Genomic DNA, 26,487 nt, shown 5'->3' with positions numbered 1-26,487 from the left:
GGAATCGGTTGCTTGCTGTCGTGTTTGTACACGGCGCGAACATCATGCCATATCATCGTATGAGAGCAGCGTGGTCCATACAAATACAAATTTGTGGGGAATAAAAATACCGGCAAGCTAACAACCCTAACAACAATCACAGAGTCCGGTATAGTCACTAGCAGCTGCGTGACACCGATTCCAGTCTCAGTCCAACAGCACGTTTAGAAGGCGAAAGTGGTGGCTAGTTCCCATACAAAAGTACGGGGAGTTTTTTTATCCAGAAATTAAACGTTCAGTAAAAAAATACAGAAGTCAAAAGGTGAGTGATGAGATCATTTGAATAAAACCAGTGCGAAACGATAATGGATACAATCAAATAATATCGCATAGAGTGTGATAGCTACTCAAATTACCTCCATTTTGGTTTGACTTGTTTAGAAACATCTAACATTCTTTATAAATAATTAGATTCAATCAAACATCGTATCAGATGGATATGTAAATATTTTCGGCTACCGATAAGAAAAGGTCGCTTTCACGCTCGTTACACTTTTTATCTACACAGATAGGTTGCTATCTACGGTTGCACCACAATGCATAACCGGATAATTACGTGATGAGGGTGAGTTTACAAAATTTTGGAACGGATTGCTCGTTGTGTGAGACGAGAATTGATCAAACGAATCAGATAAATATTGGCAGTTGGTCTAAAATTTATTCTAATATAAAGATGCGTAAGATTATTGCCAAAAATACAACAAGTTACGTTAGAGGACATAACTGCATATATGTAACATTCGACAAAAGTAGGCATAGACTAAATACAGTCGACTTTCTATAACTCGATATTCAAGGGACCATCGACTTATAGAATTATCGAGTTGTAGAACAAACCGATACCAAAAATTCTAAAATCAAAGGTTCAAATTTCTTTATTTCCAATACTTTTATGACCACTTCTGTAAGCAAACAATACAATTTTGTTGATAGCATTTAGAAAAAATATCTTTGGGAACTTATTTCAAAATACTCGAAAAATCCCTTCTTTTACTAAAAAATATGTTTTTTTTTATTTTTATGTTTTTTTTTTAACTTTTATTACATCTTGCAAATCCTTTATTCACTGCCAAACCGGAAATGGTCCATGTTTCCCTGTATAAAAAGGCGTTTTTAGATGGATATCGAGTTATGGAGGGAAATTTTCCTCCCACGTGACATCGACTAGTGGAAATATCGAGTTATAGAAATATCGACTTATGGAGAGCATGATGTATGGGAATTTGAAGGGACCGCAGAATCCATCGAGTTATAGAATATATCGAGTTATAGAACATCGAGTTGTGGAGAGTCGACTGTATAACAGTAGAAGTGTAAATTTTATAACAGTATGGGAAGAAACTAATATTTCTAAAAATTACCAATAAATCAAAAGTGCTTATTTGAGGATGAAATTTTGCATATTAGGTGAATAATTCTGATAGAAATTGAATTTATACTGCGTTCCATAATCTCAATGCGACTGTTATGCGACTACAATTAACAATGTGACAAAATAACTTGATATTTTTACGAATGTTCAAGATCAATCTCACAGATTTCAGTAAATTGATCGAATTAACACATTAATCCACGGTATTAACTCGAATTCGTAAAAATGTCGAATGCGACAAATATGCAGTTATGGACAGATAAGATGTGGTGTAACATTTGTATACAGTCAACTCTCCCTTACTCGATATTTCGTATCTCGAAATCGAATTAGAGAATCATAGTAAAAGTCGGTTTCCATGGCTACCTTGATGGTCCCTTGGTCTTGGATCACATGAGCACTGGTTTTGTGCTAAGTGGTGCGGACTCGAACACTTAGGTTGTTCAAATTGAACACGAACTTTTCCACGAGTGCTAACCGTTGCTGTTTGGTTGTCTCACAGGAAACCACAGTGAAAGTGCACCCTTAAAATACTTCACACAAATCTTCAACATTTCGATGTAGGCAATTAACCCAATAAATATACCAAATCAGAAAGTTGCTAGCCGTATGTAAGTTAGGAACATATTTTCGAAAAGTTATAAAATACTCATGCACAATTTAGAGCAAGTACAACTTGTCCTAACAGTTGGTGGTCTTTGTGTTATATAAATTATATAACATTTTTAGCGTGACGAAATCATGACCGTACATTTCTAGGCACACTCAGATCATTTTTATGAAAATTTAAGATTGACAGCAGCCTGACTGCTTGTTGATTTTCAATTCGCATCCCCCAGGTTTTGTGTATACCTCTTTAACTCGATGATTCCATGAATACCGAGTTATGGAGGGTTTACCGTATTGTATAAGGTACAGTGGGGGTAGGTGTAGCAGTGGGGTAAGTGGATCATTTGTCAATATAAAGCATAAATACTTGAATATGTTGAATGTTTTCGTACCATTGCTTCGTTTTAGGTTATATTCTTACGCCCACACTGAAACTATTGCAAAACTGGTACTACACGTACACTAACACAAGCAAACTTGTTAGCTGCAAAAAGCAATTAATTTGAAAATTGTTTTCCATCAATCAAAAATTCATTGTATCTCTGTCTAAAATCGAATTCTATTAATTTTTTTTCGACACATGGAGCATTTCAGTTCTAATTTAATGAATCACAATGAAAAATATGTGATTTTTATAAATAAATACAAATATATTGGACATGGTACACTTACCCCTACTTTTTAATGGGGTGGGGTAAGTGGATCAAGAATTATTATCATTTATTGGCAGACTGCTTACGAGAATTTTATTAAGCTTTAATATCCGCAAATGTTGTTTTCCTTTATTTTGTTCCATTCCCAGCTTGAATTTGTCAAATTGACCATAGAAAATATGAATTAATCCACCTAAAAGTTTTTTTTAACCTTTCTTGTATAAAAAAAAATATAAAAAGAATAATAATTTCAAAATTTACACGACACTTTTCGTGGTTTATCTAAGCTGAGTTGTAAAAGAGCAAAATATACTTATTTTCCAATCGAAAGCATAGTATCGTACCTAATTTGACCATATAAATTGTTCTAGACAGATGATACACATATACTCATAAATAAAAAAGAAGGATTTCAGTTTGTTATTCAAAAGTAAATGTAACTAATATATTTAAACCAAGAGTGTTTTTCCAAAATATCTTTAAGAATAATCCTACAATACTTCTGTATAACTTATGCGTATAAATGGATGAATTTTATCCAAATTTTTCTAGTTATAATGTTTTTTTTTGTTCAAATTAGTATGAATTAATATATACATACTTTTTATAATATTTTGATTTAATAAAGATACTTTTTAATTTTAAAGTATTAAAATGTAACATTAGTAGCACTAATAACAAGAGCGAGGGTAATATCATTCTTATTAAACATAATCACACTACATTTGTTTCGAGAACAGATTTTTTTTAAAGGTGATCCAGTTACCCCACCATGGTGGGGCAAGTAGATCATTTGGCGCAGATTTTTTTGCATAAACCTTATTTTCGCTTGAATATTGCGTTAGTTAATGAAGACCATCAGAAACAGTTTCAGCCACATTTTTAATTTCGGTGCCTAAATTGACCAATCAAATTGGTTTCTTATTATTCGTTATTCGTTTCATACTAATTTTCTGTGTGAAACCGCATATAATCCACCATGGCTACAATCGATGCTATGGCCAAAACCGGTGCTTCTACATTATTTATTCTTGAAAAATGTTTGGAAAAATAAAAAAAAATAATTATGTTATCAACAAATACCTGAATCGTATTTAATGTGTAGAGTAATATGTCTCACTTCAATTTTACTAGATTGCGGCCTCTTCTACACGTATATATGATAACAAATCTTAAATATCCGCGAAAAACTGATGTTGCGCATATACCTACATACGTTCTTTGATAAATATAAACAATCAATAGAATTTCCAAAAAATAACGAAATTCAGGATTTCGGTTTAAAATCAGCGCAAATGAAGCTCATTTCTTACTATTGTACTTATTACAAAAACTTTGCAGGTGGTGGAATTCTCTTTGGAAACATTTCTACAACGCAGTGAAACTTTTTTCTACGGAAGGGGCATATTGCCCGGGATGTTTTAAAACGTCAAGATTTGGACCATTTAGAAAAAAAATCTTGTACACTTTTGATCAGGAAAAGAAAGTTGTATGCAGAGCATAACCAACTAAATAACAAAGCAAGTATAGAAGTGATACATTTGCTACGGCGATATAGCAGTTTTTTCTTAAGGGGGTCGTATCATACCATACCTTATTACAAAAATGTGAATATGTTAAATTTTCCCAAAATCAACCTATCAAAGAAAAAAGCCTGGTGATATTAAATTCATTTCAAAATTACTAGTATTCCGTTAACTACACGAAAAACCAAATAAGTTACAGAAAGAAAGAAATATTCATATTTTCAAAAGTACCGTGAAAGCTCAATTTTTTATTATTGTTAATAATTGGTAGCTAGAAAAAGTTTGGAGAAATAAAGGAGCGATCAAAAATAAAAATTAAAAAATTTCAATAATAATAAAAATGACATTAAGGAGAAACGTTTGGAATCAACTTCTAAGCATGCACTAGAACCTCAAAGGCACAAATCTCGCGAAGAAAGCATCCAACAACAGTGCAATTTTTATGTTGGCTTTGTGCACTAAAAGAAAGCTTAAAATAAATAGATAAGGAAGATTTGCTCACTATATATTCAGTTTAGTGCCTCTAAAAACGCGAGTAGGTGCATAAGGCGGCCATTGTGACGACCATTTGTATTCCGAGATGTTTCACCATAAGCATGGAAATAAAAATTTGGGTAGATATCAGAGGATTAACTCTGATTTGGCTTGAAAGCTCTTTGAGTTATCCATTCTCATAACTTTTAGTGTTATTCTGACCAGCGTACTTCTGGTAATCTGAAAATAATTGTGCATTTGAAAAAAGCTTCTGAAATTTAGACGGATTTTGTGAGAACCTTTGGAAATTTCTAATCATAAACTATTCTTACGCAATTTCCCAAGTCACAAGCCCGCTAATTCGGCTTTTTGGGCTCAAAGGCTGTTGTACGGTTTATATAGAGTATTTCAGCTCTATAACAATATATAATATATTATTAGCACGCATGGGCGAATTGAAGTGCTATTTGATTACTGGTGATATTTTATCATTATTTTAATGCAAGTCCCTGTTTTCAAAAGAACGTTTCTTAAGTATATTCTTAAAAACAAAAAGAGATCTCTTCAGTCACTTCTCTCAAATTCTCAAAAACAAAAACTTTGACAAATTTTAAAATGATCTTTATTTATAAAAACACAGCGTGTATATAATTATACTGTTTTTTTTTTTTTGTAAAAAACGTAACACTATGAAGGGCATCTATTTATTTTTTACTGAGCTAACTTATATTCGAAACAGTGCAACTTTGGTTTGAATCTCGCGATCAAAATAAGGCTACTGAACTGATAGATCGAATTAGATTAGATTAGATATCCGAGAAGTTATTCGAACGATTTTTATAGGTTTTGCGTTAAAGGGACAGGAGCCGCCATTGATTTCGGAATTTTCAAAAGCAGTTTTTTTCGTTCAAAACCAACAAAATTGTTCAAAAATGTATTCACTGTGTTCTATTCTTCAACCGAATCACAATGAATACATTTTCATCGAAGAATTTTTAGTTTTGAACAGAAAAAATGCCCTTGAAGTTTCGATGATGACGATGATCACGATGACGGATCCTTGATCGTTAAAGAATCCTTCAGCAACCTCCAAAACAATTTCTTGGAAAAGTTTTTATAAAAAATCCAAAGAATACAAGAATAATAAGCGAATAATAGTTATTCCACAGGTTTTGAAGGTATTCCTTGACAGATTTCTCGAATCAGTGCTTCACGATTTTTTGTCAGTGTTTACTCCAGAGATTCCCCCAGAAATCAGCGCAACCAGGGACACTTCTAAAAATTCCTCCAAAAATTGCTCTAGCAAGTTGCTCAGTGAATTGTACGGAAATTGATCCAGCTTTTAAAGGAATGTTGAAAATAATTCTTCAAGAATTTTCTTCAGGATATCCTTCAGCAGTTCAACGCTGATACCTCTAATAATTTTAACGTGTGCTATTGCGTAAATTGCCTTAGGGATTCAATCAACAATTCTTCCACCGATTTCTTCATTTGATTCCCAAGCAATGTTTTCCAGAGTACCTTTAAGAAACCCTATGAGTATTACTCCAGGAGTTCCTGTGCAGATGTTCTGTAAGTACTCAAGTTATTTCAACCGGGATTCATTCCCAAATATCACGCGAGGGTTGAATTCGAATAATTCTACAGAACTATTCAGGGTTTCTCATGAAGTTTATACTTATTAAAATTTATCTACGGACTTTTCAGCGTATGATTTAGGATATATCACTGTAGAAGATTCCTACAAGGATTTTTCAAGTTATTCTTTAGGCTATTTTCTACGGATTCTTCAAATATTGTATTCAAGGTTTTCACTCGGAAGTGCTTTAGTAATAATTCTAATAATATCTCCAGTTATTACTACACACATTTCTTCAGATATTTTGTTCGAGAATTCCACCAGAATACTATCCAGAACATCGTTTGATAATATTTACATCCATTTTTCCCCTAATTCCAGTAGAGAATCCTACAAGACTTGCTCAACAATACAGAGTTATTTTTCAAAAAATTCTTAGGGAGTTTCTCAGGTATTTCTGAAGAAGTTGCAACCGAAACTACTTTGGGATTATCTTTAGATAAAGAGATATGAATCCTATTCTTGATACCTTTAAACCGCTTCAGTTTTTTAAAAGCTACTGAGTCAATATTTATATTAGTGGACTTAGTGGTCGATTTGCGATGTCAGGCGTTTGAACGTATTGTGAATGCCACGAAGCTTGGATTCAATTCCAAATGATAATGAAAAATGCCTAAAGATAATCTCTGCATAAATAATAATCACTTGATCCACTACTGACACTCGACGACGACTACTGGTACAAGAGAGCTAATTTATTGCGAGAAATTCATTATTTTGATGACTTTTTGATCAGATAAAAAGCTAAAATTTTGCAAATCGATAAACTTGAGAAACTTGCACGTGTAGACAAACAAGAACAAGCAAACCAGTTTTAGAATCATAAAGAAATTCCTAATTGAACCAGATTTTTTTCAAAATAAAATCTTAAAGAATTCCGCAAGAATAAGCAAGCAATTGTTTCAGAATAGAGCGGTTCCACAGAAAATGACGACTTTTTTCCCAAATTTCATTTTTATATTTTTTGATTTGGATGAAATTTTGCACATGCTTTCTTTATGCCCAAAAATGCCTTTTTGCATCATAGGCTCGCCATTTTGACTCTAGCCTTACTTTTGAGAAGGGCCTAAGAAAAAAAAATCCTTAATAATTTTCAAAAAATTATAACTTAGAAACGGTTTGTCCGATCAGTTTGGTGCCTTCCGCAAAGTTTTAGGTTATTGTTGGGACTATCTGGAAAAAAATATACACTGTAAAAAAATGTTGTAATTTTTTATATATAGAAAATAAAGCTTAAAAATCAATTTTCTCAAAAATCGTATTTTTGATTTTTTTATTTTTTTATATGTTAAAGTAGACAAAAAATGAAGTCTTTTGCACAGTGAGTCAAGATGGAGAAATCATGGACAAAAAAGTTATGATTTTTTGAAAATAGGTGAATTTTTGAAAATGGTCATAATAAACTTTTTAAATATTTTTAAACTCAATTTTATGAAAGTACGCAAAATTTACAACAAAAAGGTATACGGAAAAATCAGGCTAACTTTTACCGTTTTAAAGATACAGCGATTTTAATACAAAATTATGATATAATTTTCAATTTTCGGTCATTAAACGGTTTGTCCGATCAGTTTGGAGTCTTCCGCAAAGTTTTAGGTTATTGTTGGGACTATCTGGAAAAAAATATACGCTGTAAAAAAAATGTTGTAATTTTTTATATATCGAAAATAATGCTTAAAAATCAATTTTCACAAAAATCGTATTTTTGATTTTTTTTTTATATGTTAAAGTAGACAAAAAAATGAAGTCTTTTGTACAGTGGATCAAGATGGAGGAATCATGGACAAAAAAGTTATGATTTTTTAAAAAAAGGTTGATTTTTCAATATGGTCTAAATAAACTTTTTGAATGCTTTTCGACCCGATTTTATGAAAGTACACAAAATTTTCAACAAAAAAGGTATATGAGAAAATTTTGCTAATTGCTACCGAAACATTTGAAAAGTTTATTATGACCATTTTCAAAAATTCACCTATTTTCAAAAAATCATAAATTTTTTTTGTCCATGATTTATCCATCTTGACCCACTGTGCAAAAGACTTCATTTTTTGTCTACTTTAACATATAAAAAAATAAAAAAAATCAAAAATACGATTTTTGAGAAAATTGATTTTTAAGCTTTATTTTCGATATATAAAAAATTACAACATTTTTTTTACAGTGTATATTTTTTCCAGATAGTCCCAAAAATAACCTAAAACTTTGCGGAAGGCACCAAACTGATCGGACAAACCGTTTCTAAGTTATAATTTTTTGAAAATTATTAAGGATTTTTTTCTTAGGCCCTTCTCAAAAGTAAGGCTAGAGTCAAAATGGCGAGCCGATGATGCAAAAAGGCATTTTTGGGCATAAAGAAAGCATGTGCAAAATTTCATCCAAATCAAAAAAATACAAAAGTAAACCGACATTCGAATTCAAATGGAACCGCTCAATATCTTTCAGAAATTGCTTTCCGAAACTTTGCAGAAACTGCATCAGGAAATTTTGCATGAGTCTCTATGAATTATGGCATAAACACCATAAAAATTGCTCAATGGAACCTGAAGTCATTTTTCATCGGATGTTGTCAATTAATAACTTGAGTGTGTCAGACAAACAATGCGAGAAATTTTGGCAGCTATGATTTTTATCTTTTCAAGATTATTTTTCCAGAAATTTGTATTCTTATTTTCCACCAAATTTGCCAAAAATTCCGCCCAATCCCATTAATCAGCTTCTGTAATTCTATTGATATTTTTTTTTCATGGACTTTCTACATTCTTTCATGAGTTTCGGTATCAATTCGTCTAGGAGTGCTTTCATCACTTTACGCCTAAGAACTTCCAAAGCTTGGAGCCTTCCTTAGCCGAGTGATTAGAGTTCGCGGCTACAAAGCAAAGCCATGTTGAAGGTGTCTGGGTTCGATTCCCGGTCGGTCCAAGATCTTTTCGCAACGGAAATTTCCTTGACTTCCCTGGGCATAGAATATCATCGTACCTGCCACACGATATACGAATGCGAAAATGGTAACTTAGGCAAAGAAAATTCTCAGTTTAATAACTATGAAAGTGCTCATTGAACACTAAGCTGAGAAGCAGGCTCTGTCCTAGTGAGAACGTAATGCCAAGAAAAAGAAAAAGAATAAGAACTTTCAAACCATTCCGTTAGATATTCAATACCTGTCTCTTATTATCCTCACAGCTTCAAAACCATGGGATTCTGCGCTCGGGTACTGTTCGTGGGAGCAACACTGCTACTGGCTGTCAGCTACAAGCAGTACAAAGACGCAACCGGACCGCTTCCGGTGCCATCTTTGGATCCGAACGAGTACTGGGGTCCCGGCGATGTCCGACAGTACAAGGAAGACGTCTCCATCAAACCCTTCAAAGTGGCCTACTCGCCAGAAGTGATCGAAAAGCTGCGGTCCAAGCTGAACGATGTCCCTACACTGGTCAAACCCCTGGAGGGAGCAGCATTCGAGTATGGCTTCAACAGCAATCGGCTGCAGGACATTTTGAAATATTGGAAAACCAGCTACCTGAACAAGTGGACTGAAAGAGAAGCCTTCCTGAACAAGTTCCCGCATTTTAAAACCCAAATCCAAGGTCTGAACATCCACTTCATCCATGTCAAGCCTAAGGTCCCAGCAGGTACAAAAGTTCTTCCACTGCTGCTGTTGCACGGATGGCCAGGTTCAGTTCGCGAGTTCTACGATGTCATTCCAAAGCTGACGACCAAGTCAGACGACAAGGACTTTGTATTTGAAGTAGTTGTGCCAAGTCTGCCCGGATATGGATGGTCCGAGGGCGCTTCCAAGCAAGGACTCAGCCCGTCCAGAATCGCAGTCATAATGAAAAATCTGATGGATCGTGTAGGTCATAAGAAGTTCTACGTGCAAGGAGGAGATTGGGGATCCCTGATTGCCAATTTGATCTCAACTCTGTATCAGGATAATGTTTTGGGTAAGATCGATGTTCCCCTATTTTGATTTGAACCAAATAAACCTTATTTTTCTCATCCAACAGGTGTTCACATGAACATGTGTGGCGCAAATGGGTTGCAAGCAATCCTGAAATCGATCATCGCTAGTTTCCGTCCATCAATGTTCATTGAAGAGAAATACGTCGATTACTACTATCCATCAGGACCAAAATTCATGCAACTTCTGGTCGAATCCGGATACATGCACTTGCAGGCAACCAAACCGGACACGATTGGAACGGCCCTCGTCGGTAATCCAGTGGGTCTTGCAGCTTACATCATAGAGAAATTCTCCACTTGGACCAATCCTTCGTACCGTCAACTGGCCGATGGTGGATTGGAAAAGTACTTCACATTGGATAGCCTTCTGGACAACATCATGATCTACTATTTGACCGATTCGATCACCACTTCCCAGCGGATTTACTACGAAGCGTTCAGTGCCAGCGAGTTTGCTCTGGCCATTGATCGCATTCCGATCCGAGTACCGACGGCCTGCGCCAAATTTAAGTACGAATTGATGCACACGATCGACTGGGCGCTGAAGGATCACTTCACTAACTTGGTCCAGAGCAACCACTTCGATGATGGAGGCCACTTTGCTGCGATGCAGTTACCTGATGTGCTGTACAAAGACTTTGTAGAGTTTGTCAAAAAGGTTGAAAAGTGAATCAAAGTCCTTTGGAACGATGGCTTGGGGTAGACACATAGTATTAGATTGTTAAAAGAGGGTTTTTTGTATCAAAAAATAAAAATTTTAAACAGAATTTGACAGTTTATTTTATTTTTTTTAATAAGGTTTTAAATTCTAGAACCTTCGCACCAATTAGTAATATCACCAAAGCATGTGAATTGTGCGTAATTGGGTTTCATTGATTAGTTTTTCGGATAGTTCATCAAAATTTCATTTGAGAATTATTTGCTTCGCTTATCGCTTGTGACTGTATCAGTTTTTTTTTGTGAATGTTTTAAGCACGTGTAAAAAAATATTGTTGGAGATATTGTCGCACCGCCACCAAACCGGATTGCGCCAGTGAGACTCGCGACGCGCCTCAACTCGCCGCATTTTGAAATCAGTTTTTTAGTGTGGCGCTGCATTCTTATGATTTTTATGAACACAGCGCACTATTCATATGTTAGCTGCGACACTCGGGGCCCGAGAAAATAATAATCTGTATAAATAAAAATGGAATGGTGTTTGTATGTCACGAAATGGCTTACGAACGGGTCAAGGGATTTGAACGATTCTTTCTCCGTTTTGTTCGTCAAGGGTTCCGACGTGTGTATAAAAATCCCAAGATATTCACCGGGAAAGTTGAAAAAACGAGAGTGCACGGAACTGTCATTTTGTATGGGATGATCCACAGCTTTTTTTAACAGCCTACTTGATGGCAAGACGAAGTTTGCCGGGACCACTAGTTTTAAATAAATGTTGGTCTTGATTTCTACCGGACACAATATATTCAGCCATTCCATGAAAAACCGATCTAGTGGGTCACAGAATTCCGTAAAAATTTGCTATTTTGTTCCTTATCCGAAACTTTGCAAAATTTATATTTTTTTTAGGAAATTATAACTTTTGAACCTTTTGACCGATTTTAAATTTTCTTGGACGAAATGAAAGTTAAAGATTTTGACTTTTCAAGGAAAATATAAAATTTTACAAAAATTGTTTTTTTATATGAAAAAAAAAACGTTTTTCGTATTTTGAAGACCTCGGGACCAAAGGGACTATTGCTGTTCCCGCACGAGTTCTTCCGGATGTTCCTGTACGACTTCCTCCAAAAGTTCCTGTAGGTGTTCATTTGAAACTATTTCTGGGCGTTCCTGTAGCAGTTCACCGAAAATTCACCTAGAAGTTCCTCTAGATGCTCCTGTAGAAGTTTTTTTCCGAAAGTTCCACGGATTTCTTCTAGAAGTTCTTCCAAAAGTTTATCAAACATTTCTCCTGGAAATTACCCTCAATGTTCAACCGGAAATTCCAACCAAAGCAAGTTCCTTTGGAATAACTTTCATACGATCCTTGAAAATTTCTTCCGGATGTTCCATTAGAAGTTTCTCCAAGAGTTCTTCCGGAAGCTCCTCTAAAAGCTTTTGCGAAAGTTCTTCACGGAGTTTTACCTGAAGGTCTTTGGAAGTTTCTCTTGATTCTTTCAGGAAGTTTTTCTAGGATTTTTCTCGGAAGTTCCACTGGGAGTTGTGTGTGTGTGTGTGTGTGTGTGTATACAATTCACCTCCCACTGACCGGCAGTGCTTTTATGGAAGAAAATTGTATGCATGTATTTTTGATACCCTTCGATATCTTTATATCTGCAGACAATTTTAGCCCGGGATATGAAAGGTGATAGCTCTACTGAAATTCCAACGACCCATTTCAAGAATGGCAGTAAATACACACACATTCTGAGGTCATTTTCATATACAGTAAGCCCCGCATAAAAACACCCAGATATCAAATGGATATATGAAATGTTTTTACACTTCCCGAATCGAAAATTAAATTTTCGACCCTGGCACGTATTTATTTTCAAATGGTAATAGGTGGTAATGGTAATGGTAATAGAACGATTTTACCTGGATGTAATGCTCTTTTTTTCCGCGCCACACTGAGCTTACCGCCAAATACTATACACTTTTTCACTACACTACGCGCATAACATGATCGCTTCACCCGCCCCCGCAGGAGCAAGCGTCACGGTCAAAGGATCACACACTACTAAATTATCACGCCACTTTTCTCCCCCTCCACTGCACTGCGCGCGTAACAAGATTAATCCTGTCTGACCGCTTCACCCGCCCGCGCAGGAGCAAGCGTCACGGTCAAAGGATCACACACTACTAAATTATCACGCCATTTTTCTCCCCCTCCACTGCACTACGCGCGTAACAAGATTAATCCTGTCTGACCGCTTCACCCGCCCGCGCAGGAGCAAGCGTCACGGTCAAAGGATCACACACTACTCAAGTTCCACTGGGAGTTCCTTCGAAAGTTCTTGTAGAAGTTCTTCCGAAAGTTCCTCGGATCTCATCCAGAAGTTCCGCTAAATTTTTTTTCCGCAAGCTCCTGTAGGAGTTCCTCCGCAAGTTCCTCTGGACGTTTCTGTAGCAGTTCACCCGAATATTCATCTAGGAGTTTCTCAAGCTCCTCAAGAAATTCTTCCGAAAATTCTTCGGTTTTTTTTTCTGGAAGTTTCACTTTGAGTTTCTCTGGAAGTTTATCTAGGTGATCTTCCGAAAGTTCTCCTTGGATTTCAGCTAGAGAGTTCTTCTGCAAAAATTGTTCCGAAACTTTCTCCGGAAATTCTTCTAGGAGTTCCTCCGGAAGCTCCTCTAGGAATTTTTTCCAGAAATTTATCTAGGAGTTCGTAAAAGTTATTGTAAAAGTTCCTTTGGAAATTTTTCTAATTCTTGTAAGCGTTCTTCCGAAAGTTTCTCAAGAATTTCCACTGGAAGTTCCTCTTGAAGTCCCCTAGGCATTTTTCTGGAAACACCTCTAAGAATTCTTCCGGATGTTTCCCCAGGAGTTCCTAAGGAAGCTTCTCTAGGAATACTTTCAGAAGTTCCTTCGGAAATTCCTCTGATTTCTGCAGCGGAAGTTTTCTTTTTCCTCAGGAGTTTTCCTGTGGACGTTTTACCAGGAGTTCCTTAACCCTCTAATACCCAACCCCGCCTTTAAACATGGTACACTTTGGAATTTTGTGTATTTTTTCGTAGCTCGAAAATTAGAATGATTTTATTTTTGGCTTAAGCTTTGCCTAATAACACGCATATAAGAAAAGTTTTTTATGACTTTTGAAACTTTTTGGTATTTTTGAAAATTGTTTGAAAAATTGTATTCTTATAAAATCTACAAATCCCTAGGGTTCATTTAACGTGTAATATAAAAAGTCGTATCTTTTATATTTTTCTACGATCAACCTATCACAGAAGAAGAGCTTGGTGGTATTAAATTAATTTTAAACCTGTATTTCTGTTAATTACACGGAAAATAAAAAAATCAAAAAAAAAAATAATATTTTTAAAAGTGTCGTAAAAACTTCAATTTTTATTATTGCCAAAAATCAGTAACTAGAAGAGGCTTCAAGAAAAAATGAAAAAGGATACGGATGTTAAAAATAAAAATTATAAAAATCAAAAATTTAAATTCATACATTTGCGAATAAAAATAAATTATTGCCCAAAACGTGTCCCAGTGGGGACTTTAATGCCAAGAAGCAGAATCAGCAGGGTTAAGGTGAAGATGCATCGAAGCCGAGCCTCTAATTTTCAAGAGCACAAATCTAGAGAACCTGACAACCGTTCGCGCTGAAAATTTGATCGATTAGTCGCCACAAGTGTTCAACTAGTGAGTTTAATTTTCAGCACAAACAATTGTTTGGTTATCTAGATTTGTGCTCTTGAAAATTCGAGGTTTAACTTCGATGTATTTTCACCTTAAAGAATTTACACTAGGAGTTCCTCCGGAAGTTGCTTTAACAGCTCATTTCGGAAGTTCTGCTAGGAGTTCCTCCAGCAATTGCTCCACTTCTGAAGTTCCTGCAGAAGTTTCCTTTTCCGCAAGTTTCTTAAAAGTTCCTTCGGAAGATGCACTAGATGTTTCCCCAGCAGTTACTCCCAAAGTTGCACTAGGAGTTTCTCCAGAAATTCTCCTGAGATTACTTCCAGAAGTTCTGCCAGAAATTTTACCGATAATGCATCTGAAAGTTCCTCCGGAAGTTTCGCTTGGAGTTCCTCATCTTCTTCTTTCTGGCGTTACGTCCCAACTGGGACAAAGCCTGCTTCTCAGCTTAGTGTTCTTATGAACACTTCCACAGTTATTAACTGAGAGCTTTCTATGCCAATTGACCATTTTTGCATGTGTATATCGTGTGGCAGGTACGAAGATACTCTATGCCCTTTACGAAAAGATCCTTGACCAGTGGGATTCGAACCCACGACCCTCAGCATGGTCATGCTGAATAGCTGCGCGTTAACCGCTACGGCTATCTGGGCCCTCTATCTGGGAGTTCCTCATAAAGCTCCTGTAGAAGTTTCCTAGAAAGTTTCTTCGGACGTTTCACTAGTTCTTCCGGGAGTTTCCCTGGTAGGTCTTCCGGAAGTTCTTCTGGAAGTTCCTCTAGGATATCTTTCAGAAGTTCCTGTGGGAGTTCCTTCAGAAGCTTCTCCAGTTCTGCAGTTATTTTGGAAGTTTATTTAGTATGTATACGAGTTTCTCCGGAAATTTTCTAGGAGTTTTTCCGCAAGTTTTCTTAATAGTTCCTCCGCAACTTTCCTCAGGAGCTCCTTCGGTAGTTCTGTAAGGAGATCCTCCGGAAGTTTCGCTAGGAGTTTCTCTAGAAGTTTATATGGGAGTTCCTTCAGAAGTTACACTAAAAGATCTTATGGTAGTTACTCCGGAAGTTTCTCCTGGAATTTCTTCGGAAGTTTCTCTAGGATTTACTTCGAAAGTTCCCCAAGTGTTTTCTCCGGAAGTTCCCCGAGTGTTTTCTCCGGAAGTTCAGCTTAGAGTTCCTCCTGAAGCTCCGCATGATTTCCCAAGAGTTCCTTCGAAAGCACAAAGAAGTACCTCTAGGAGTTCCTACGGCAGGATTTCTGCTCTATAATTTCCTTTGGATGTTCCTCTAGGAATGTGTTTGGAAATTCTTCTAGGAATTCCTCTGCAAGTTCGTCCAGGATTTTTTTTCTAGAAATTCTTTCGGATGTTTCTCTAAAGATATTTCGAAATTCCCCTAGTGATGTTTTTTGAAAGTTCAGAAAATTTTATGTTTACTGTCAAATTTTCAGCGATGTATGTTTTTTAGTTTTTGAGATATATTTTTTTGAAAATAAAAAATCAGTCATTTTTTATCGGCACACACTGTAGGTCTCAGCGCATTAGATTTGTTTTAACCTTTTAAGATAAGTTTTAACCTAACTTTGTACAACAGTTGTGATTTATATGCTATCATTTTGGAACAAAGATATCTATCGACACCAAACTAAAATGTATTCCTCAAGAATCATCTTGAGAACAATACTCGACAGTTTTTATTTAATTATATGGTAAAATCAACAAATGTACATGGAAGTCGCATAATAATGAACGCACTATGTACGGTTTGAGGAAACCACAGTTTGAAATCGTCATATCTCAAAATCCAGATAATATAAAAACTTGTGATCTTCAGTGAAGTTGTTCTGGAGGTAAAGCGCTATCTGATGGTATCTAATTTAATTCGGAATTTGACCGCTAGGTGGCACTAGTGGACATGGATGTTTTACTTTTGTTTTGAGATATTTCAGGATTATGACCATTTAGAAGGATGTCGTCTTCGGCAAAGTTGTTTAGTAAGTTAAGGACTATTATTTTTTGAGCCAGTTGATTCAAAATTTTGCCAATAGGCAGCGCTAGTGAGCATGATATCTCAGGAGCCTGACCACTTAGAAAGATGGTGTCTTCAGCAAAGTAATTCAGTAGCTCAAGGGCTATCATTATTTGAGCCAAGAAATAGGATATTTTGCCACCAGGCGGCGCTAGTGAGTATGAAATTTTTGTTTTGCGGATAATCCAGGATCTTGACTTTTTAGCAGGCATTACATATAATCTTATCTTTCGATCATCTGAGTAAGATAGGGATCGAATAAAGAGATATCATCTAAGAGCTCTTTGATCGAATTTATACCAAAATCTCTCGCTCTTTTGATCGTCGATAAAATCTTTTCAACTAAGCAAGCATGCGTTGTATTGTTTTTCAAATGCAAAAAATCATGCAGGGGAAAGTTCTCAGATCCAGCCCAAACGGAAAATACTAGTATTAATTAATGGTTAACGAATGACAAGTAAGTAATATCACGTTTATGAATAGTTTTACAATTAATTTTCAATTATTTCTCAATCATTTTTAGATTTCACTACAGCAGGAAATTCAAAATATATGTGCCCTCTAAACATGGACATATTGGCAACCTAAAACACTTCCTTCGGATCAATCGGTGCAATATACACAGTGTTACAGCGTCAAAAGTATAATAACATATTTGAAGGAACTTCCAGGATGGTTGGTAAGCTTAGATGTCCAAGAAACAGCTTGTTCAAGGTTAACAAAACATCAAGAAAAGTTTGAATCAGTTGCTAACATATGCATTGTTATGGAATATGTGAATTGCTAAATAAATATATTTGTAATCTTTATTATAATTGTGTTTCTTATTCACGGATTGTGTGACGTTTTCAGAATGATGGCGGTTACATTTTATGAAGCATATATAAATATATCATGACATATTTAAAAATATATATTTTATTTGTTGCATACATCTGAATATACGGGGATAAAGGCATGAGGCCAAGGGTCATGTCTGTGCCTTTTGTACTCCTCAATGCCAATGGTTTTAGTGGATCGTCATTGGCGCCACATCCCCACGTTATAAAACATAGTTGTAAAGGGATCAACGTCGGGGTAAATTAAGGTTTGCATTAAAACACCTATTTTACGGAGCTGTCAAAACTATTCGGATCATCGATTGTCTCAAAGATGGAAATATATTATCTTTTCAATGCGCTCTTGGATTGAAGATAATATCTTTCTTTGTGGAAAGATGATCCCTGCGCTCAGATAAGATTGTAATGCCTGCTTTTTAGACAGGCACCTTCGGCAAAGTTGTTCAGAAGCTCAGGGACTATTATTATTTTACAAAATCTCAAGCTTTAAGGATTAAACAAAGAAATAATTTGAGCTACTGAACAGCTTTGCCGAAGACGCCATCTTTCTAAGTGATCAGGCTCCTGAGATATTTGCGAAACAAATGTTTTATGCTCACTAGCGCCGCCTAGTGGCAAAATTTTCAATCAATTAGCTCAAACAATGATAGCCCTTGAGATACCAAACAACTTTGCCGAAGACGCCATCTTTCTAAGTGATCAGGAATATGAGATCTGAGAAACAGATCAATAGCGCCGCCTAGTGGCAAAATTCCGAATTTCTTGGATATAATAATGATAGCCCTTAAGTTAATGAACAATTTTGCCGAAGACGTAATTTTTCTAAGTGGTCACACTCCTGGGATATTCGCAAAACCAAGGGTGTTGTACAAAGTACAACGCGCGACTACTCGCGTTACAAAAATTCGCGCGACGACCGAAAGGTTAATTTTGGTTTTTATCAAAGGGTTCATTCAAATATTACGTAACGCAAAATTTGTCAATTTCAGACCCCCTCCCACCCCCACGTAACAGCTTTTGTATGGAAATTTTTAATTTTTTGTATGGACCGTAACACTAAGTTTGACCCCCTCCCTCCCCCTAAGGCGTTACGTAATATTTGAACGGTCCCAAAACAGAAATTTGTTCTATTCGTCATCAAACGTCAACATCCCACCGCAAAATCGCTAGTGTTTGGAGGGGATTTTAACCTCCAAATTGCCAAATAACCTCCAAATCATCACCTCCAAGTTACAGTGACTCAATTTCATTTTCGTACGGGGCACTGTTTTCATATCAAGTTGGTATAAAACTATTAAATGGTACATGGACTTCGATATACTTTATCAATAACGAAGGTCATAGGTGTTATCTATTGTTTGGCAATGACAAACTGTATTCATTTGCTTAAATCTTTGGAATAATGGAAAAGTATTGGGTTTGTGTTTATAATTGACCCAATTCCATATTCGTACACCTAACAAAATAGAAATATACAACATTCAAAACTAATTTTTAATGGACTAGATGATTGCTTAAGTTCTTCGTTGTGTTGTTCAGATGTACAGTCACCCCACAGTTATGGATAGCACACAGATATGGATCAGATTTGGATTAAAACGGGAATATCTCATCAAATAGAGTTGCAATTACGCAGAAAACATTTTACATACGTGAACCATAAATCTGTACAGCATCACAATCAATTGCAATATGCTTATTCATATGTTTTCCGTCCGTAGGAAATAAAATGTCAAGCGTATTCACAGAAACGTTGATCCATAACTGTGGGGCATTGAAACCCATACCACAGTTATGAATCAAAGATAAGACGATTCCGAAACAAACGCCAAAACGTATGCTTTCACTAGCACACCATTCGTTTATCTCGCAGAAAAATTGCTGTTATAGTGTTTTGATCCATAATATGAGTCGATTTGATCCATAATAAGGATCCTCCTCTCCCACTGATCCACATCTGTGGGGTGGACATCGTTTGCAATTTCTATCGAAATCGACACTTTCTCGTAAATAACCGGGTATTTTGAGGTGTATTCTCAAAAACAACTATATTCCGCAGTGCCAGGGAGGTAATTATGTTCTGTACAGCTTCACCATGTTTTTTAATCGTATTTTATTCTGAAAAATGACCCTTAGTCGATCCATAACTGTGGGGTGACTGTAGTAGAGTACATTTGGAAAATTTATAAGCTGACATATTTGAAACTTAAGTAGATTTAAGAAAAATACCAATATTCCCACGTTTTTTGCTAAAATATTGGGTTGAACAATAACTTACACTTTTTTCAACATCACTTCCTTAAGAATTATTACTGCGAATATAGCACAAGTTTCAAAAAATTATAATCAGTTTTACAGTAGCTAGGAGTGGATATCGACAACTTATACTTTTAGATCTTAGGTAATATAACATTTATAACAAATTCAAACCCAAACATTTTAGTGATTTTCTCTCAGTTTGGCTCTTAAATGGATATTAGAGTGGTTCAAAAAATCGTTTTTGCTCCACACCGCTCATTCGATTCTAGATCAAATTCTGAGTGTCCCCCCAAAATTTGAGCTCATTCGGATGAAAACTGAGACTGCACAAGCCCTTTAAAGTTTATATGGGAATTACTATGGGAAAAGCAAGCAATTCATTCAATCGGTCATAGTGTTTGCCCATGTGCTCTTGAGGATTAGTGCTACGTTGATACTGAGAGATACATTCATCAGCTACAACTTTGCTGGAGACCATTTTTAAATCGGACGCCCTAGTAATTAGTTATTGATTTTTGTATGAGTTGTAAAACTTTGGCTATAATAATTGGGCAATTCTGCAGGCATCACTGGATATATGCAGTAAAACATAGTTGCCATGATTTGTGCGTGCTATCTTTCGCGCCAGATGCAGCAATGTTGCCTGTTCAGAAGTGAAATGAGCACTGTTGAAGAATTTGTGACTGGATATAAATCAATAACTAATTAATGAGACGTCCGATTTGAAAACGGTCTTCGGCAAAGTTGTAGCTGATGAATGTATCTCACAGTATCAACGTAGCACTGATCCTCAAGAGCACATGGGCAAACAATATGACCGATTGAATGAATTGCTTGCTTTTCCCATAGTAATTCCCATATAAACTTTAAAGGGCTTGTGCAGTCTCAGTTTTCATCCGAATGAGCTCAAATTTTGGGAGGATACTCAGAATTTGATCTAGAATCTAATGAGCGGTGTGGAGCAAAAACGATTTTTTGAACCACTCTAATGGATATACATAATCCAAAGTTAATGTTCTTATCAAAACATTGCGTATTTATTATTTTTAATTTACGTTTTACTACCAAACATTATTATAGAGATTTATAGAATAAATATTATTGCCGTCACCGCAACACAAACGTTTTTTAAAATGATGAAAACAACAGGATATATTATAGAAAAAAAGTATATCAATGCTCTCTGCTCATTCTAGTTATTTTGTATTTTTCTTATGAAATCAATAAATTGCAAAATAGGGTGCTATCATATATATAAAATCCCAGAGTTGTCTGTCTGTCAGTAACGCTCTGAAATATTTCATCGATGAGCACTACAACAGCAATTTAAGAGCACTACAACGGTCGATTTTAATATAAGAACATTACAATTGCAAATTGTGGAGCACTACAATAGTTCTTTGACAGAATATTCTGGAGTTTTCTGCAACTTTGTTCATTCCAATTCGTAGAATATTCTCGAACATTTCATCATTGTCGTCTGTTTCGGAATTTGGTTGGTGATCAAAATGTGAACAAATCAACTTCATACAAATTGCAATTCGATCGAACTTGAATCGGGTGTAAGTTGAAAATGTGAAACGGGTTTCTCCAGTTCCATCTTAGGTTAAAAAACGAGTTCGACATATGTAAAAGCAAGATAAAAATGAGTGAGATGAATGTGCACCAAATATTCGAGTTTTATTAATTTACAGTGAAACCTCAAAGAATCGATGCTCAATGACACGATATCGACAAACGGATGCATACTTAAAACAAAATGTTATGCTTACTATGATGATCCCTTAAAACATTCTTATACCATGACTCGGTATTTCTCTGAGTCGATGGTCTTTTCACAACTGTGATTTTGAAAAATGACAACGAATCATACTACACTATATTTGGGAGGATATGTTGGATTTTTTGGTACGATTTTACTCTCTAATTCATAGAATCTTCTGGAACTTTTGAAATATTTCACAACATAAGAAACACTACAACAGCATAAAAGGCTTTACTTATTTCATATTAGAACACTACAACAATATTGAGGACACGTGCTCGATGGAATATTGCCTGAGCATAAATTAAGGCGATTTTAAGGTTATCAATATCATGCGATTTGAAAGATCACAACGTAGCTTTTTGCTTTAAAATTTCGTTGGAACGTGGCTAGCCACGTCGGGTAAGCTAGTTTTGAATATAATTTGATGATTAATTCAAAGATAATTGAATATTGCGATACCATCAATTATGTGGAGGTATGTACAGTTTAGTTTAGATTACTTTATTGTAAAACAAAGTTCGTATTTCAAATTCTTTTTACAGACATGTTCAAAATGAACCTTTACCTTTACAAAAATTTGGTTCACATTGATTAAAAATATCATTTTAGAAGAGTTTTGAAATTATGGCACAACAATTTTCTGAACTCAAAAGGGATAAAAACTGTTTATGATTTCTGTAAACTGTATATATTTGAACTAAATTTCTATCAGAGCTCACGAATATAATTAATACATTGGATTCAATGACCAAAATGAACGTTACATAAATTGTGCAAATGTACTTCACTACATTTGAAAATCATAATGAAGCACTTAAGCAATCAAACAGAGCTGCTAAATTTAGTTTTGAATGTTGTACGTTTGAATTTTTGTTGTTGTACGAATATGGAATTGGGTGAATTTTAGACATAAATTCAATACTTTTCCATTAATCCAAAGATGAATGTAAATGGAAACATTATGTGATTGGCAAATAATACATGACACCTATTACCTTCAATGTGGATAAAGTATTTTAAGGGGGCAGGATCCGTCATTGATTTCGGAATTTTCAAAAGCAGTTTTTTCGTTCAAAATCTAGAAAATTTACAGGCAAATGTGTTCACAGTATTCTGTTTACCATCCGAAACACAGTGAACACATTTTCATCGAATAATTACTAGGTTTGAACAGAAAAACTGCTTTTCAAGTTTCGATGATGACGATGATTACGATGACGGAGCGTTGATCGTTAAACACAATACGTCATTTAATTGTTTTTTACTAACTTGATGTGAAAACAGTAGCCTGTACGAATATGAAATTGGGCCACTTTAGTTCTAATTTCCTTCATTATATGAAACATGGAGGCGCGTCGATCGTCGCAAGTTCATCGTTATACACAGTGTTGCCACAAGTACAGATTTATCTGGAAAGGTACAGATTTTTTTATTGTTTTTGGTACAGATTCTGTACGGTACAGATTACAGATTTTCACGAAAAAGTACAGATTGGTACAGATTTTTAGAATTGGTAATTTTGTGACGCAAAATCCAAAAAAATCATGAAATTTGGAATTAACTTTTACAAAACTATAATTGGCTTGTTTAAGGGTATCTAGTTTTTTACATATTCTGAATCTGCGTTCAAAATTGAACTAGAATCCAAAATTTCACCGTTTTCCGTGACCTGGAATTATTTTTGAAACACGTTTGAAATTAGTATGGAAATCGCTTTTGAATCACCCCTTGGCAAATTTTACTTCGGGGCGAGCTGTCATTATGTAAATTGAAATGTCATCGAGTCGTAGAATTGAAATCTTTTTTAATCATTTATAAAATATCATCATGAAGATATTGAAATGCAATAAAATCGTGTTATACTTAGAAAAATGTGCTCTTTCGATCAATCTACAAAAAATTTAGATTTTTTCTTCACTAAACAACCCAATTGAAAGATACAATTGCCTTAGATTTGAATAATAATTAATTATATTACAAGTGAAATTATTTCAATAAAAACTATGTTAAACTTTCAAGTTCATTAGGATTTTAAGAGTTTTTTCAACAATTTCTATTGGATGTGGTACAGATTTTGGGTACAGATTTTTAGAATCTATGGTACAAATAAAAAAGATTTTTGAGCCTTCGGTACAGATAGAAATATGGCAACACTGGTTATACAGTCAATAGATTCATTTGATGATACCTTTTTTATAGTTGTGCAAGAGATACCCTAAATTACGAGCTATCTCTCTACAAAAAGTTATGTTTAGAATTAAACTTCTTTTCTAAAACATATCCGAAAACACTGTCAAGATGATAACGGCTTGTACCATACTCACCACCATCATGTTTCATTATTGATGTATAACGTTCTTTCCGTATGCAAGTGTCAGATTAAGCTCGGTGTACCTTTTCATTTTTTCATAGTACACTGCTCATAAAAGCATAACTGTCCCATATGGATCTCACGCTTTTTATATGCGACCTTGGAAGACCTTGAAGCGTGACGTAATGACATATTATGAGCATGTTTGTTTTAAAATGTTTTGAGAATGATAGCAAGTTGGTGCAGAACCATATTAAAAATATAAAGGTATAACAGTCTCCACATGAATTTTCAACCCAAAAATCAATTGCAAAACGTGACATAATATGTTATGTAATGTTATTATGTTAACATATTATGTTCAAAGTTTCAAGTTTCAATAAGAGCCAAATAAATTATCTGTGCGGTGATGCTCAAATTATGAAGTGATGTGAAATTATGAAGCGTTCATAAGTCGTAATTTAAGGAAAACTTAAGTACTTTTGGCTCAGTGTAAAAATATATGCGTAATTTTCAACGCCGTTTTTAAGCGAACTTATGAAAAAACACTTATTAATTATCAATCGCAAGCGGAACATGGCGATATGCACTATGAAAACTAATATTACACTAATCCCATTGTTTGTGATATTTCACTAGGAGTTAATAATGTGAAAATAATTTTTTAAATACTCCTTCGTTCGAGGAAGGAGTGCCCAAATCAACTCACTGAGCCAAAACATGCGTACGAATTAATTATGAGAACGCTTGTGAATTGATTTCTTGGCTGTTTCTACACCTCTTATTATATTCTTATTAAAAACAAAAGGTTCGATATTCACAAGAAATTCTTGTCGTTATCATTAGAGATCTTATGAATATCTTTATTTTCCTTAATTCAAAGAACAATTCTCTAAATACATAATAGTCCTAAAGAATTTCATAATAATCAATTATTGATATCTATGATCCTTCATAAGAGTATCTTATGATATTATACCCATTTGTATTATGAACGCAATAATCGATGGGAGTTCACAAGTTTTTCTTATGAGTCTCATTAGAAGCTTCTTATGTCTTTATTCCATAAGAAATTCATTTGAAATTCTTACGTGTTTTTTGATAGGAAGTCGACTGTGTTACTATTCATTGTCGATTAGTGTTACTAATCATTGTCATACGCACGCTTATAAAATCTATCGTGAATATTATATTATTAACATCGCTTCACGTTATTCATAAGATTTTCGTATGAAATTGTTAAGAAACTCGTACTCCATTAGATTGCTTATGAAAGCCAATGATCAATGCGTATGATAACCAAAAAGAGTTTCTCATGAAATAATATCTGTCTATGCATGCGGCCCTCAGGAAGGTTTTGTGCGGCCCGCGGAGTGATTTTGAATATTGGAGTTGTGCGGCCCGCATCTTGTGATTTCAGAAGTTATATTAGATAACTAGATATCTCGCATAACTTATGATCTCGCCCTAAAAGCCATTGGTAGCCATGTGTGTAGCTTATTGTTTCTGAGGATTTGAATGGATTTACACGTTTTTTCTCAACTCTATGGTGAAAAAACGATCAGTATCTACCTGCCAGTGGTATTGGTTTGGATGTTTATACCACAGACAAACAGACGTAACACTTAGAACAAATCTCGATCCAAATCATAGTCACGAGGACATGTACGCCCAATGCTAGAATTAGTGTATTTGGCCGACGGGCCAACAGATGGCGGTAGTGTGTAAACGTCAAACGCGAACAAAAACGATGCGAGCGCTGCGGGTGGCGGATTGGCCACCTACCATATTTTTGAATCGACCGTTAAAAAGGTGGTCGATGGACAATGATGAGAGTGTGACGTCTGTTTGTCTGTGTTTATACATTCATTTGCTCAGAAACAACGAGCTACGCACGTGGTTACCAATGGCTTTTAGGGCGTTATCCCAGATTATGCGAGATATCTTCTGCAATATCTGAGAAAGTAAGCCATTCGATAATTTTCCAGATTTTCTCTTCGTTATGGAATGGTTATCAAGAAACGAAGGAAAACAATTTCAATTTCTTATTCCTTTGTTTGTTTGATAACCCAAAGTTTCTTCAAGTCTGATATCATCGTTTCTTTAAAACACCAAAGTTTTCAACGTTCTAGTAGCGCAGTTTTCAAAGTTCAAGTAAGAAAGCAAATTTTCCAAGTATTTTTTTATTTTATTTCTAAAATAACGCTGAAGTCATAGTTTTTATTCGGCTAAGGTTTTTTTTCTTCTATGGAGGCTAATTGTTGGCATTATTCTAATGTTACAATTATTGTATTAAAAATGTTTATAATATTGAAGATTTATCAAATCCATCCTCATCTTTACAAGGCTGGTAGCGAGACACTTTTTAGTGACTTGGTCACTTTTTTGAGGCCAGTCACTTTAAAGTCTCTTTTTTGAAGCCATTTAAACTAAAGTAACTTTTTTCGTCAAAAAGTCACTTTTTTCAACTATTTTGAGCTAATTTTTCGGGAGAAAATTTTGAATCGGCCTTCTTAATTTAAAATCCTGGAAAACCTAGAATTATCAATGAATTTTATTCAACCTGGAAAAACCTGGAATTAAAGACACTGACACGTTAATGCTTCCAGTGGGCATTTATGCCCTTTGAAGGAAGCACCACACTAGACAACGGACTAGCATGCAACGCCCAGTGGC

The 26,487-nt window shown here is 35.1% G+C and overlaps 2 protein-coding genes across 2 annotated transcripts in view; one reads left to right on the top strand and one right to left on the bottom strand.

Annotated features, from left to right (window-relative positions):
- Positions 1 to 26,487, bottom strand: part of LOC5574681 (adenylate cyclase type 10) — a 78,878-nt gene that overhangs the window by 34,149 nt on the left and 18,242 nt on the right. The gene's annotated exons all lie outside the window — the stretch shown is intronic.
- Positions 142 to 11,039, top strand: LOC5574682 (juvenile hormone epoxide hydrolase 1). Its single transcript, XM_001661541.2, has 3 exons — positions 142 to 301; positions 9,493 to 10,253; positions 10,317 to 11,039. The coding sequence occupies exons 2-3, from the start codon at positions 9,503 to 9,505 to the stop codon at positions 10,940 to 10,942; spliced, it is 1,377 nt and encodes a 458-aa protein (XP_001661591.1). The 5' UTR covers positions 142 to 301; positions 9,493 to 9,502; the 3' UTR covers positions 10,943 to 11,039.

The sequence above is a fragment of the Aedes aegypti genome, chromosome 2 (genome assembly GCF_002204515.2).
Source record: "Aedes aegypti strain LVP_AGWG chromosome 2, AaegL5.0 Primary Assembly, whole genome shotgun sequence".
NCBI classification, from domain to species: Eukaryota; Metazoa; Arthropoda; class Insecta; order Diptera; family Culicidae; genus Aedes; species Aedes aegypti.
Note: the sequence above shows the minus strand (reverse complement) of the source record. Positions and strands in the feature narration are given on the sequence as shown.